This window comes from Gigantopelta aegis, chromosome 4 (assembly GCF_016097555.1).
Source record: "Gigantopelta aegis isolate Gae_Host chromosome 4, Gae_host_genome, whole genome shotgun sequence".
NCBI classification, from domain to species: Eukaryota; Metazoa; Mollusca; class Gastropoda; order Neomphalida; family Peltospiridae; genus Gigantopelta; species Gigantopelta aegis.
Genome location: NC_054702.1, coordinates 54,790,298 through 54,803,942, shown reverse-complemented (window position 1 = coordinate 54,803,942; position 13,645 = coordinate 54,790,298). Strand labels below are relative to the sequence as shown.

At 36.1% G+C, this 13,645-nt stretch overlaps 1 protein-coding gene across 4 annotated transcripts in view; it reads left to right on the top strand.

Moving 5' to 3' along the window:
- Positions 1-13,645, top strand: part of LOC121370764 (dystrophin-like) — a 424,499-nt gene that overhangs the window by 91,180 nt on the left and 319,674 nt on the right. For all 4 annotated transcript variants that reach the window (XM_041496221.1, XM_041496219.1, XM_041496220.1 and 1 more), the window contains exons 7-10: positions 495-586; positions 930-1,010; positions 1,368-1,483; positions 5,420-5,637. In XM_041496221.1, the coding sequence (XP_041352155.1) occupies positions 495-586; positions 930-1,010; positions 1,368-1,483; positions 5,420-5,637 (507 nt within the window). The remainder of the gene's footprint in view (positions 1-494; positions 587-929; positions 1,011-1,367; positions 1,484-5,419; positions 5,638-13,645) is intronic.

The window sequence follows — 13,645 nt, the reverse complement described above, 5'->3', positions numbered from 1 at the left end:
TTCTTTTCCTTCTGTGTGTGTTTTTGTTTGTTTGATAAGTCAGCTGTAATTATTTTTCATTACAAACAAGGCCAACTTGTTTGTTATTAATTCTGTAGCTCCCACAAGATGCAAGTAATTCCCGTTTACAGTATAATTATAAAAGACATATATGTATATGAGTGAGATATAAAGTAAATTATTAGGTTTTTTATAAACAAGTTAATTTTCTTTCTCTTGTTCACATCATGTGAAAATAAATAACAGCCTATATAGATCGATACTGGGTGCTAAATTCTGATCATAGCTTCTGAATTTTGAGACCCAAATTGTTAGATGCCAAACAGATTAAAATTACAATGTGATAATTATATTCGGGACAAGATATAAAATGTTTGTTTTGTTTAATCATTAAATAAATAGTAAAATATCTAGATTTCTTCCTTTATACAACAGTGTATAAGACACACTTTAGTCTTGAAGTGTACTAAAGATGATATTTTTAATTGACCCAGGTGAAGGATGTTATGAAGAACGTGATGGACGATCTTCGACAGACCAATCTGGAGAAGACCCTGTTGTCATGGTGTCGACAGTGTACTGCTGGGTGAGTCTTACCTAGGCTATAATAGCTAACAGTAAAATATGTTTTACAGTGTAAAAAAAATTTGTTTGGGATGGGGTGGGAGTTAATGCCAGTGTGTGCCTTTAAAACAAAAACCTTGATCAAAATACTGCTTGTATGAATTTGTGATATGTGTGAGCAGCTTTTAAAACAGGGTAGGTGGGGGTGAGTGGGTGTAATAAAAAGAGTACATTTGCCCCTCCAGTATGATTGTGAAAATGTTGATAATTTGTGAACACCTTTAAGTCAGTTATGTCCATTATTATTAGTTTAAATTGTAAAATACATAATCAAGAAAGTAAAGATTGTCTTATATTTGTTCCAGGTACAACAAAGTTGACATCAGGAATTTCACAACCAGCTGGAGAGATGGACTGGCTTTCAATGCTCTCATTCACAAGTTCAGGTGAGATACATAACTTTGAGCCATCTTAACAAAACATGTTGTTTCCAGTAACATAACCACTATTCCAGTAAGTACTTAAAAAGTGTTTACTTTATTTTAAAATTTTAATTGGCACCTTCATAATATAGCAAAATATATTTTTAACAATTATGAAATCTGGATTTAATAATCCATCCATGCATCGATGCATTCATTCATCCATTCATCTTGTATCCATCCATCCATCCATCCACCCATCCAAAAATTTGTCCATCCATCCATCCATCCATCCATCCATCCATCCATCCATCCATCCATCCATCCATCCATCCATCCATCCATCCATCCATCCATTTATTCATTCACCTTGTATTTCAGACCTGAATTATTCGAGTATGACTCTCTGTTAGTGAAGACTAACAATGACAACCTGGAACACGCGTTCAGAGTTGCGAAGGACCAGTTGGGTATTGACCGACTCCTTGATGCTGAGGGTAAGTACATCCTTCATGTACAGATGTGTGTGTCGATTGTGACTCCCAGCACATCTGAAATTTTGTAGCAAATGACTATTACTGTATCATTCTCAGTGGTATAGTCATTAAGCCATTAGAATTAAAGCGGTAGGTGCTGAGTTCGCACCCCGGTACCTGCTCCCACCCAGAATGAGTTTTAATGACTCAGTGTCGAGGTGTACAAATATGTGTGTTGATTGTGATCACCTATCCCTGTAAATAAACATATGAAATTTTGCAGTAAGTGACTATCGCTGTATCAGAGTTTTAATGACTCAGTGTCGAGGTGTACAAATATGTGTGTTGATTGTGATCACCTATCCCTGTAAATAAACATATGAAATTTTGCAGTAAGTGACTATCGCTGTATCAGAGTTTTAATGACTCAGTGTCGAGGTGTACAGATATGTGTGTTGATTATGATCACCTATCCCTGTAAATAAACATATGAAATTTTGCAGTAAGTGACTATCGCTGTATCAGTCTCAGTGGAGTAGTCATTAAGCCATTAGAATTAGAGCAGCAGGTACTGAGTTCGCACCCCGGTACCAGCTCCCACCCAGAATGAGTTTTAACAGATAAGTGGTGAGATGTAAGGCCATATACTAGAATGTCTACTCTCTCACTAACCACCTAATAACTAACCACTAACCCACTGTCCTGGACAGACAATCCAGATAGCTGAGGTGTGTTCCCAATACAGTGTGATTGAACCTTTTAATTGGATATCAGTGGTACCGTGGTTAACCCATTGGACATAAGGATGGTAGGTACTGGGTTCGCAGTCAGGTACCAGCTCCCACCCAGAGCAAGTTTTAACAACCCAATGGTGTAAGACCACTATACCGATTTCTTTCTCACTAACCACTAACAACTAACCACTAACTCTCTGTCCTGGACAGACAGCCCAGATAGCTGAAGTGTGTTCCCAGAACAGTGTGCTTGAACCTTAATTGGATAGAAGCATGGAAATAAGTTAAAATGAAAATGAAAGGATATAAGCATGAAAATCAAGTTATAATGAAATAAAATGAACTAATGAGTATTGTGTGGAAGATACATATTTCTGAAATGTAATTTAAGCTAATAAAAATGTCATATGATATGAGTTAGTATGTATTAGGTCACAAAAGAGTCGTTTCTTGCACTACAATGTACATGAAGTTAAATTTTTTATTTAATTATATCAGTGGTTGGTATTTTGCTTCTGGATTATCTGAGTTGTCTCCCCTTTACTACTGAGTCTTATATGTGCCATTATGCACATAACATACATGTATATACTTATACTAGAGTCCTGCAGTTATCACATGATACAATACAATAGACAGTTACTGACTAAAATCTTTTTGTAGACTAATTACATTACATTATATCATTGGACAAACATGTAAGCAAAAATGTGATTTTATTTTGCACATGCTTTAAAGACGTTTTGCACTTTTTGCCTTGTAAAAATGAGTATAAACATTTTCAATCACATATTTTTATAAACACATTTGTACTCTTTCACATTTGAAATATTTCTAAGTTTTTGTAAATTCATGTTGTAGCATATAAAATTTTAATCTTAGTTCTAGTACTGTTGAATAGGATTATCTGCTAAACCGTTAAATGTACGTGTACACATGTACAGCGCTTCCTTGCAAAGAACAAGTCTAGCACCCTTTACACATGTACTGGCCACTTTAGAGAAATCTTCGCACTCAACCTCTCCTTATAAACTGTGTTCAGTTTTGATTTAGCTTTATATGTACTTGAACAAAAATTTTGTGTGTCAAGTGTATTGTGTAATTAACGATGTAGTAAGTTCATGTTACTGCATTTTATAGAAATCTAGTTCAAGTTAAATATTAATATATACTTATTGATTTGTTGACATGTGATGACCAATGTCAGAAAAACATTTATCAAACGCACGTTAGTGGAGGAAAAACATTGTGAGCTAGCAATGTTTGTTTTGTTTGTTTTTTGGGGGTTTTTTTAAACCACTAGCCTATCGGGCTACTTTTTTTGCATTTGTCACTAGCCTTGTGTTAAAAAGCACTAGTCCCGACAACTCTGAATAGCTCTTTACAACGTACAATTCCGGTCAGAGGACTTTTTGTTAAGTAATCATTTTACAGATTTCAACTTATTTTCGTGCTTATATCCAATTAAGGTTCAAGCATGCTGTCCTGGGCACACACATTCATACACCTCGGCCATCTGGGCTGTCTGTCCAGGACAGTGGGTTGTTAATTGTTAGTGGTTAGTGAGAGAGAAGAGGGTGTAGTGGCCTTACACCTTATGTTCGATGGCTTAACCATGTCACCATCGAGGCCGGTCTTTTTACAGAAAACTGTTGCCTTAGCTTCAAGGGAAACTACTCTGTATAGACTAATATACCTGAATTAAAAAAAAATTCAGAATTGTTTTTTAAAAACAATCTACATGTATATGTATATTATGCATTTATTATTATACTGATGACAACAAGGCTAATGGCAAAGAGTGACTGCCGCCAAAACCATCATCCAAAGGGTCAGGAAGTCAACCACATGCACATAAAAGATCCCTTGCTACAATTAGGAAAAACGTAGCGGGTTTTCTCTGGTGACTTGTGGCAGAATTACCAAATGTTTGACATCCAATAGCCAATGATTAATACATCAATGTGCTCTAGTGGTGTCATTAAACAAATTAAACTTCTTCTTCTTCTTCTTCTTTTCCTAATAACCGATGATTAATTAATCAATGTGTCCTAGAGATCTTGTTAAACAAAACATTTAAACTTGTTTTAACTGTCCGAGAAACAAGGTGTACATTTTTACTAGTATATACATGTACGGTAAAGGAAATTTGACACATCAACACATTATAAACTATGACTATTTGTTACCTTAAGATGGTTATTTCTACATTTGGTCTAAAGAGTTAAGATATAAAACCTACAGCTGCCTTCATGGACGAGATTTTTAGTGTGATGGATTGCTTGGTTGATCCCCAGAGTTACTTCTCTGTCCATCCAGTTTCACAACTCGTAAATCTGAAAGGCCATTAGGTACATTTATATATATATATTATATACGCGGCGAGACGTAGCCCAGTGGTAAAGTGTTGACTTGATGCATAGTCAGTTTAGGATCAATCCCCATCGGTGGACCCATTGGGCTATTTCTCGTTCCAGCCAGTGTTCCACAACTGGTGTAATAAAGGCCGTGGTATGTACTATCCTGTCTGTGGGATGGTGCATATAAAAGATCCCTTGCTGCTAATCGAAAAGAGTAGCCCATGAAGTTTTTTTTAATATTTATTTTCCCCAGTCCATTCTGACCATGTCACGGTTGGGGAGTCTTGAATTCATGGCCTTACATCAAAGTGATATAATTTATATACAAGTACATATATATAGTTTGTGGTATAATAATGTTATATAGTCATAAATAACAATTTGATACATAAATGCATTTGTAATGTTTCTGTATAAATTAAAGATTGGCAAAAAACAAAACAAGTTGCTATGATGCATAGAATGGAAAGGGCTGGGAAATACAGGAGAAGAAGAAAGAAGATATAATGGTTAAAACACATAATAATAAATTGATAAACAAACAAACAAACAAACAACACAAATAAATAAACAAATAAAATAAATAAATAAATACATGGGGGGGGGGGGGGTAAATTTATACCAGCGTGAAAAGAAAAAGACCTAGAATTTGAAACAAGCTATTGTTAGGAAATATGTTTCAATGGTAGCCAATGATTAATTGATCAATGTGCTCTAGTGGTGTCGTTAAACAAAACAAACTTTTAACGATCTCTGAAACTTAAATAGCGAATTGCATCATAAAGTTCCTTGAATGTCTTCTTGTTCGAAAATGTCCTCTTTTTGTTTCTCTCCCACTGAAGCTGTCTTGTGTGTTGTTTCAGACGTGAATGTGGGCCAGCCCGACAAGAAGTCCATCATGACGTACCTGATGTGTTTCTTCCAAGTCCTACCCCACTCGAACATCACCGTGGAGGAAATCGTCTCCCCGTCCAGCATCTCAATCAATGAATTCCATGCCAGCCCCAACACACTTGAGCAGGATAACTGTATATCCATAGAGCCCGTCATCGAGCCATCGTCACCTGTAAAAACAACAGAGGTGAGATGTTCTAGCATTTCGTTTTGATTCCGCATGAGATGTAAATAGATGGTGTGTTCGTAACCTAATCAGAAATAATGTTGTCAGGTAGACTATACATTTAAAAAAAAAAAATTGGTGTCTTCTTAATAAGCATGTAGTGATTTTATTGTTTCACTGCTGCAGGACTAGCAGAGTTGCATAACTTGATACATTCAGAGAGCGACTGAACAAAATATAACCGGCCTCGGTGGCACAGTGGTTAAGCCATCGGACTACAGGCTGGTAAGTACAGGGTTCGCAGCCCGGTACCAACTATTACCCAGAGTAAGTTTTAATGACTCAGTGGGCAGGTGTAAGACCACTACATCCTCTTCTCTCTCACTATCCACTAACAACTAACCCACTGTCCTGGACAGACACTCCAGATAGCTGAGGTGTGTGTGCCCAGGACAGCATGCTTAAACCTTAATTGGATATAAGCACGGAAAATAAGTTGAAATGAAATGAACGAAACAGAGGCACATTTTCCATACATTTTTTCATTTAGAAAGCCAGTACTCTTACATACTTTTCATTGAGGAAATGTTGTATTGATATAGTTAAGAACATTTTCTGCACACTGAAAATTTTGATCTTTCCTCTCTTTTGTCTACCGTACAAACAAAAAAATCCTGAACAGCAAAAAAAAAGAAAAGACACCTCTATTTTAGGGACATTATTTAGTTTTCAGAGCAGTTTACATTTACATGTATTATGCCTGGTGAAGAGTTATCTTGGATAGTTGGACATCTGAAAAATTAATGTTTTATAACTGGCATTTACTTTATTTCTTTTCTATTTCTGGAGTTGAAATCTCTTCCAGACATCTGAGAAAGATTCTATCTGTCATCAATTACTTCATTTTCTTTTCTTTTCTTCCGTTTCCATCATCAGAGCCGAGCAAAATAATTTAAATAGACGGGTTGCATCTTGATAAGGAGTATTTAAATAATGAACAAATAAAATAAAAAAGTTATTAGTGCTCTACAGTGAAATATAAAACTCCAGCTGCAGAAGTTGACATACTAACAAAGGATGGTCGGTTAACACAACTGTTTAATACAGGTCAATTTGTACTGTATTAGATGGTTTGGAAAACATTACGTGACCCTAGACATTATTAGTATACATACTATCAATGGTGGTTGGTTAACACAACTGTTTATTACAGATCAATTTGTACTGTATTAGATGGCTTGCAAAACGTATGGGAACCCTAGAGATTACTAGTATACATACTATCAAAGGTATAACAAGACTGTTTAATACGGGTCGGTTTGTACTGTATTAGATGGCTTACAAAACGTATGGGAACCCTAGAGATTACTAGTATACATACTATCAAAGGTATAACAAGACTGTTTAACACGGGTCAGTTTGTACTGTATTAGATGGCTTGCAAAACATTAGATAACCCTAGAGATTACTAGTATACATACTATCAAAGGTATAACAAGACTGTTTAATACAGGTCAGTTTGTACTGTATTAGATGGCTTACAAAACGTATGGGAACCCTAGAGATTACTAGTATACATACTATCAAAGGTATAACACGACTGTTTAATACGGGTCAGTTTGTACTGTATTAGATGGCTTGCAAAATGATAGGTAACCTTAGAGATTACTAGTATACATACTATCAAAGGTATAACAAGACTGTTTAATACGGGTCGGTTTGTACTGTATTAGATGGCTTACAAAACGTATGGGAACCCTAGAGATTACTAGTATACATACTATCAAAGGTATAACAAGACTGTTTAACACGGATCAGTTTGTACTGTATTAGATGGCTTGCAAAACATTAGATAACCCTAGAGATTACTAGTATACATACTATCAAAGGTATAACAAGACTGTTTAATATGGGTCAGTTTGTACTGTATTAGATGGCTTGCAAAATGATAGGTAACCTTAGAGATTACTAGTATACATACTATCAAAGGTATAACAAGACTGTTTAATACAGGTCAGTTTGTACTGTATTAGATGGCTTGCAAAACGTTAGGTAACCCTAGAGATTACTAGTATGCATACTATCAAAGGTATAACAAGACTGTTTAATACAGGTCAGTTTGTACTGAATTACATGGCTTAGAAAACATTTAGTGACTTTCTTAGAGACATTAGTAATATACATAATAATATACACAGGATGGCCTGTTAAGACCACTCTTTAATTCATACAGGTCAAATTGTACTGTTTGTACTGTTGTAGATAGTTTGGATAAAGTGTAAGACAACCTCCTTAAACAGATGACTGCTAAATACAGGTTAATTTGTACTGTGTTAGATGGTTAAAGGAAGTGTAAGACAACCTCCTTAAACCAGATGACTGCTAAATACAGGTTAATTTGTACTGTGTTAGATGACATAAAGGAAGTTAAGACAACCTCCTTAAACAGATGACTGCTAAATACAGGTTAATTTGTACTGTGTTAGATGGTTAAAGGAAGTGTAAGACAACCTCCTTAAACAGATGACTGCTAAATACAGGTTAATTGTACTGTATTAGATGGTTAAAGGAAGTGTAAGACAACCTCCTTAAACAGATGACTGCTAAATACAGGTTAATTTGTACTGTGTTAGATGGTTAAAGGAAGTGTAAGACAACCTCCTTAAACAGATGACTGCTAAATACAGGTTAATTTGTACTGTGTTAGATGGTTAAAGGAAGTGTAAGACAACCTCCTTAAACAGATGACTGCTAAATACAGGTTAATTTGTACTGTGTTAGATGGTTAAAGGAAGTGTAAGACAACCTCCTTAAACAGATGACTGCTAAATACAGGTCAATATGTACTGTATTAGATGGTTGAAGGAATAGTAAGACAACCTCCTTAAACAGATGACTGCTAAATACAGGTCAATATGTACTGTATTAGATGGTTGAAGGAATAGTAAGACAACCTCCTTAAACAGATGACTGCTAAATACAGGTCAATTTGTACTGTATTAGATGGTTGAAGGAATAGTAAGACAACCTCCTTAAACAGATGACTGCTAAATACAGGTCAATATGTACTGTATTAGATGGTTGAAGGAATAGTAAGACAACCTCCTTAAACAGATGACTGCTAAATACAGGTCAATATGTACTGTATTAGATGGTTGAAGGAATAGTAAGACAACCTCCTTAAACAGATGACTGCTAAATACAGGTCAATATGTACTGTATTAGATGGTTGAAGGAATAGTAAGACAACCTCCTTAAACAGATGACTGCTAAATACAGGTCAATATGTACTGTATTAGATGGTTGAAGGAATAGTAAGACATCCTCCTTAAACAGATGACAGCTAAATACAGGTCAATATGTACTGTATTAGATGGTTGAAGGAATAGTAAGATAACCACCTTAAACAGATGGCTGCTAAATACAGGTTAACTTGTACTGTATTCGATGGTTGAAGGAATAGTAAGACAACCTCCTTGAACAGATGGCTGCTAAATGCAAGTTAATATTGACTGTATTAGATGGTTGAAGGAATAGTAAGACATCCTCCTTAGGTGGCTGCTAAATGCAGGTCAATTTGTACTGTATTAGATGGTTGAAGGAATAGTAAGACAACCCCCTTAGACGGCTGCTAAATGCAGGTCAATTTGTACTGTATTAGATGGTTGAAAGAATAGTAAGACAACCTCCTTAGATGGATGCTAAATGCAGGTCAATTTGTACTGTATTAGATGGTTGAAGGAATAGTAAGGTAACCTCCCTAGGCATAAAATTTGGTTGTGGTAACCTATAGGTTGTGACATGTTTATCAAGTTGACAATTCTCATTATTACTACAGCGAAACCCTCTAAACCAGGCACCATTGGGACCAAGACAAATGTCCAGTTTTAAGAGGGATCCTGTTTAGAGAGGTTAAGTTCTGTACTGGTTTAAAAAAACAAAATTATGAATAAAACGTCCAGTTTTGAGAGGTTTCACTGTACTTTTAAAATCCTTCACTCATACTGTGTTACCGACCTTGGTGGCTTCGTGGTAGGCCATCGGTCTACAGGCTGGTAGGTACTGGGTTCGGATCCCAGTCGAGGCATGGGATTTTTAATCCAGATACTGACTCCAAACCCTGAGTGAGTGCTCCGCAAGGCTCAATGGGTAGGTGTAAACCACTTGCACCGACCAGTGATCCATAACTGGTTCAACAAACGCCATGGTTTGTGCTATCCTGCCTGTGGGAAGCGCAAGTAAAAGATCCCTTGCTGCTAATCGGAAGAGTAGCCCATGTAGTGGCGACAGCGGGTTTCCTCTCAAAATCTGTGTGGTCCATAACCATATGTCTGACGCCATATAACCGTAAATAAAATGTGTTGAGTGCGTCATTAAATAAAACATTTCTTTCTTTTCTTTCTCATACTATGTTATTCATTCTGTTCTCATTTTAATGTCAAATATTTCAAATACTAACAGTATAATAATATAATATGTAGTTGAAAATACTATAATATGGCCCATGTTTTGAAAATAAAATTGTCATAATCTGAAAGACGTTTTAATAAATATGACCCATTGTGCCTATATTTTAATTTAATTCTGTTCTTAATCCAGTTAAGGTCACTGGTACACATTGAACTCAAGTGGCCTGAAAAACTGCTGGTCATTTTATATAGAACGGACTATTTCTGACTAACCTACATGTACATGTACATGTGTACAGTATGTATTCCCAAGTAATTTATTCATTTTGTCACATATACTTGTACACCCATTTATGAGATAGTGTTAGCTTTTTGAAGGTGTGTGTATTTTTTCACTTGTGTGTAAATAAAGCCAGCACTCCTTTCTGTAAGTGGTCAGCACATGAATGTGGCTGTATTTTATTAACGTGACCGAGTCTCATTAGTGTTTCTTTGAGGTACGTTACAACCATTAATAGTAAATTGGCATGCGGCCATGGGTGTACAGGTTTCTATTTTTGTGAGGGGGCAAGCTGATTTTTGCCCGACTTCAAACAGGTATACCTGTATCTGGATAACAATGTTTATTCATATTTGCATTATTACCAATAGGGGGCGGGATGTAGCCCAGTGGTAAAGCACCTGCCTGATGCATGGTCGGTCTTGGGTTCGATCCCCATTGGGCTATTTCTTGTTCCAGCCAATGCACCACACTGGTATATCAAAGGCCATGATATGTGCTATCCTGTCTGTAGGATGGTGTATATAAAAGATCCCTTGCTACCAATGGAAAAATATGGTGGGTTTTCTCCCTAAAACTATATGTCAGAATTACTAAATGTTTGCCACCCAATAGCCGATGAGTAATAAATCAATGTGCTCTAGTGGTGTTGTTAAACAAAAACGAACAAACTGAACTTGGTGTAGATTAGACAGTTATAAATGTGTTATTGATGCACTTGTCCCAAGAAAGCACCAATCAGTGAAATGAGATTGTTAATTATGCAACCCCTGCAATTACCCACAGCAATCGGCAATGCTGTGGAGATTGCCGTGGATGTTTTAATTATCTACGGCCCTTTTTTTTGCCTTGGATTATATTCAAGGTTTTTTCAATGGCAAGTTTTTTTTGCTGTGGACATTTTCTTAATTGCAGGGCTTGATTATGCTATAATTTAATCATTCATTTTGGTGATTGTTTCTGATTACTGTCCCTATTTCTAAATAGGTGTAATAAATAGTTGGGGTGTTTTTTGGTTAAAGTAAAATAATTGAAGTTTACACAGAATAATTTGGTATTCGTGCCAACTGAATAATTATTAACCTTTTTCCGATGCATTACACACATGTAGGTTGTTCTTTAAAAAAAAGAAAAGAAAAAAAGAAAAAAGAAAAAAAAAGAAGCTATATAGGTAAACGTGTTCTTGCTCATATGGTACCAATAGAAAATTCTAAAATAAGACGCTATGCATGATAAACGTTTTACCAGTTTGTGTATGTTTTAAAGACTACAGGGCTCTGTTCTCTGTAGACTATGCCAGTGCTTACGGTGCTGCCTACCTGGTTACATCCACAGCCAAATGCAGCACTAACGAAACGTGTGTTAACCTTAAACAACACCAGCAGATTCCATTAGCATGTTGTTTACATTACGAACAAGCTGCACAAAATATTTTTCCACCACTTTGTTACCTTGTTTTCAAATATAGACAGTCTATTCCAGTGTGTGTTTTGAAATAATTATGTGTAAAAGGTATACCAGTAAGATTCTGATAGGTTGAAGCTGCATGTACATGTAGTTCTGCAGGGAGGGGTGGGGGAGGGGGGGATAATGTAGCTCAGTGGTAGAATGCTCGCTTTAGCTGTGATGGATGATCAGATTGATCTTCGTCGGTAGATCCAATGTGTTTTTACCTAAATTCTAACCCAGTCTTCACCATAGGCAAAATCAAGGTCGAATGAAGATCACTCTTTTAAAATGTTTAAAACACTTTGATTTCTATACAGAATTTTAAAATATATGTTTACCTTGAATTATGTATTGTGTTATACTTTCCCCCACAGCTCCGTACACTGTGGTTTTACATAATTGTATAAATATTATTTTCATATACATGTACTTACCTTTTGCGACACCCAATAGCCGATGTGTATTTTTGTGCTGGGGTGTCGTTAAGCATTCATTCATTCATTCATTCATTCATTCATTCATTCATTCATTCATTCATTCATTCATTCGTTCATACGTACATTCATTCATTCATTCATACTTTCATTCATTCTTTCTTTCTTTCATTCATTCATTCATTCATTCATTCATTCATTCATTCATTCATTCATTCATTCATTCATTCATTCATTCATTCATTATTTTAAAATGATGCCAGACGAGCAAACACATGAAGTTTCAAATGAAATTCATTTAAAAAAAATTATTGCCAGGTGATCAGTTTGCCACTTTCTTAGAACTTGCTTTTTATGTGAGTGTGGAGGGGAGTGGGAGTGACAATCCCTGCAATTGCCAATGGCGATCAGCAATGCCGTGGAGATTTGTCATGGAGTTTTTAATTCTCCACTGCCAGGGTTTCTGCCAGAGGGTAAAACTGGTATGGCGCTATTTGGTGGGTGGGTTGGCTTCTTTTTAAAAACATTTTCTTCAGTCACTCAAAACATGAACATAATCCTTTGATTGTTCTAGAAATTATTGCAAATAATCAAAATGATCTCAAAACAGCATTTAAAAATTGTGGTTCTACATGTTTTTAAAAAAAACATTATTCCACAAGATTTATTATGAGGACAGAATAGATTAGATGTATTTTAAAACTGTCAGTTGGCAGTATCTTTTTATCTTATTTTATCCAGTTAAAAATAAAAATCTTCTGATTACAGAAAGTTAACTTTGCTGCCATGGATAAATAAAGCATGGTGCATGCACGTGCAATGACAGAAAACTTCTACATACATGTCTGTGTATTTTAAACGTCAGTGATGAGTTATTTTTGTACATTTTTTGCACCAGTCTGTTTTGCTGCTGTCAGGGTCTTTGAGTGGGGTAATAATTTGTATCAGCTTTGGAAGGATTTGCTCATCCAAACAGCTGAAGAAAAAAAGGTCTTTTGGTACTCTTTACTGGAGGCAAACCTTGTACTGCTGTGCTTGTAGACATTTCCTGTGCATAGCCATATGCTACCAGTTGCCCACAGGTGTAGTATCTCAGCAATTGAGAACAAGAATAAGAAAGAAATGTTTGATTTAACGATGCACTCAGCACATTTTATTTACGGTTATATGGCGTCAGACATATGGTTAAGGACCACACAGATTTTGAGAGGAAACCCGCTGTCGCCACATAGGCTACTCTTTTATGACAAGCAGCAAGGGATCTTTTATTTGCGCTTCCCACAGGCAGGATAGCACAAACCATGGCCTTTGTTGAACCAGTTATGGATCACTGGTCGGTGTAAGTGGTTTACATCTACCCACTGAGCCTTGAGGAGTACTCACTCAGGGTTTGGAGTCAGTATCTGGATTAAAAAACCCATGCCTCGACTGGGATCCAAACCCAGTACCTACCAGCC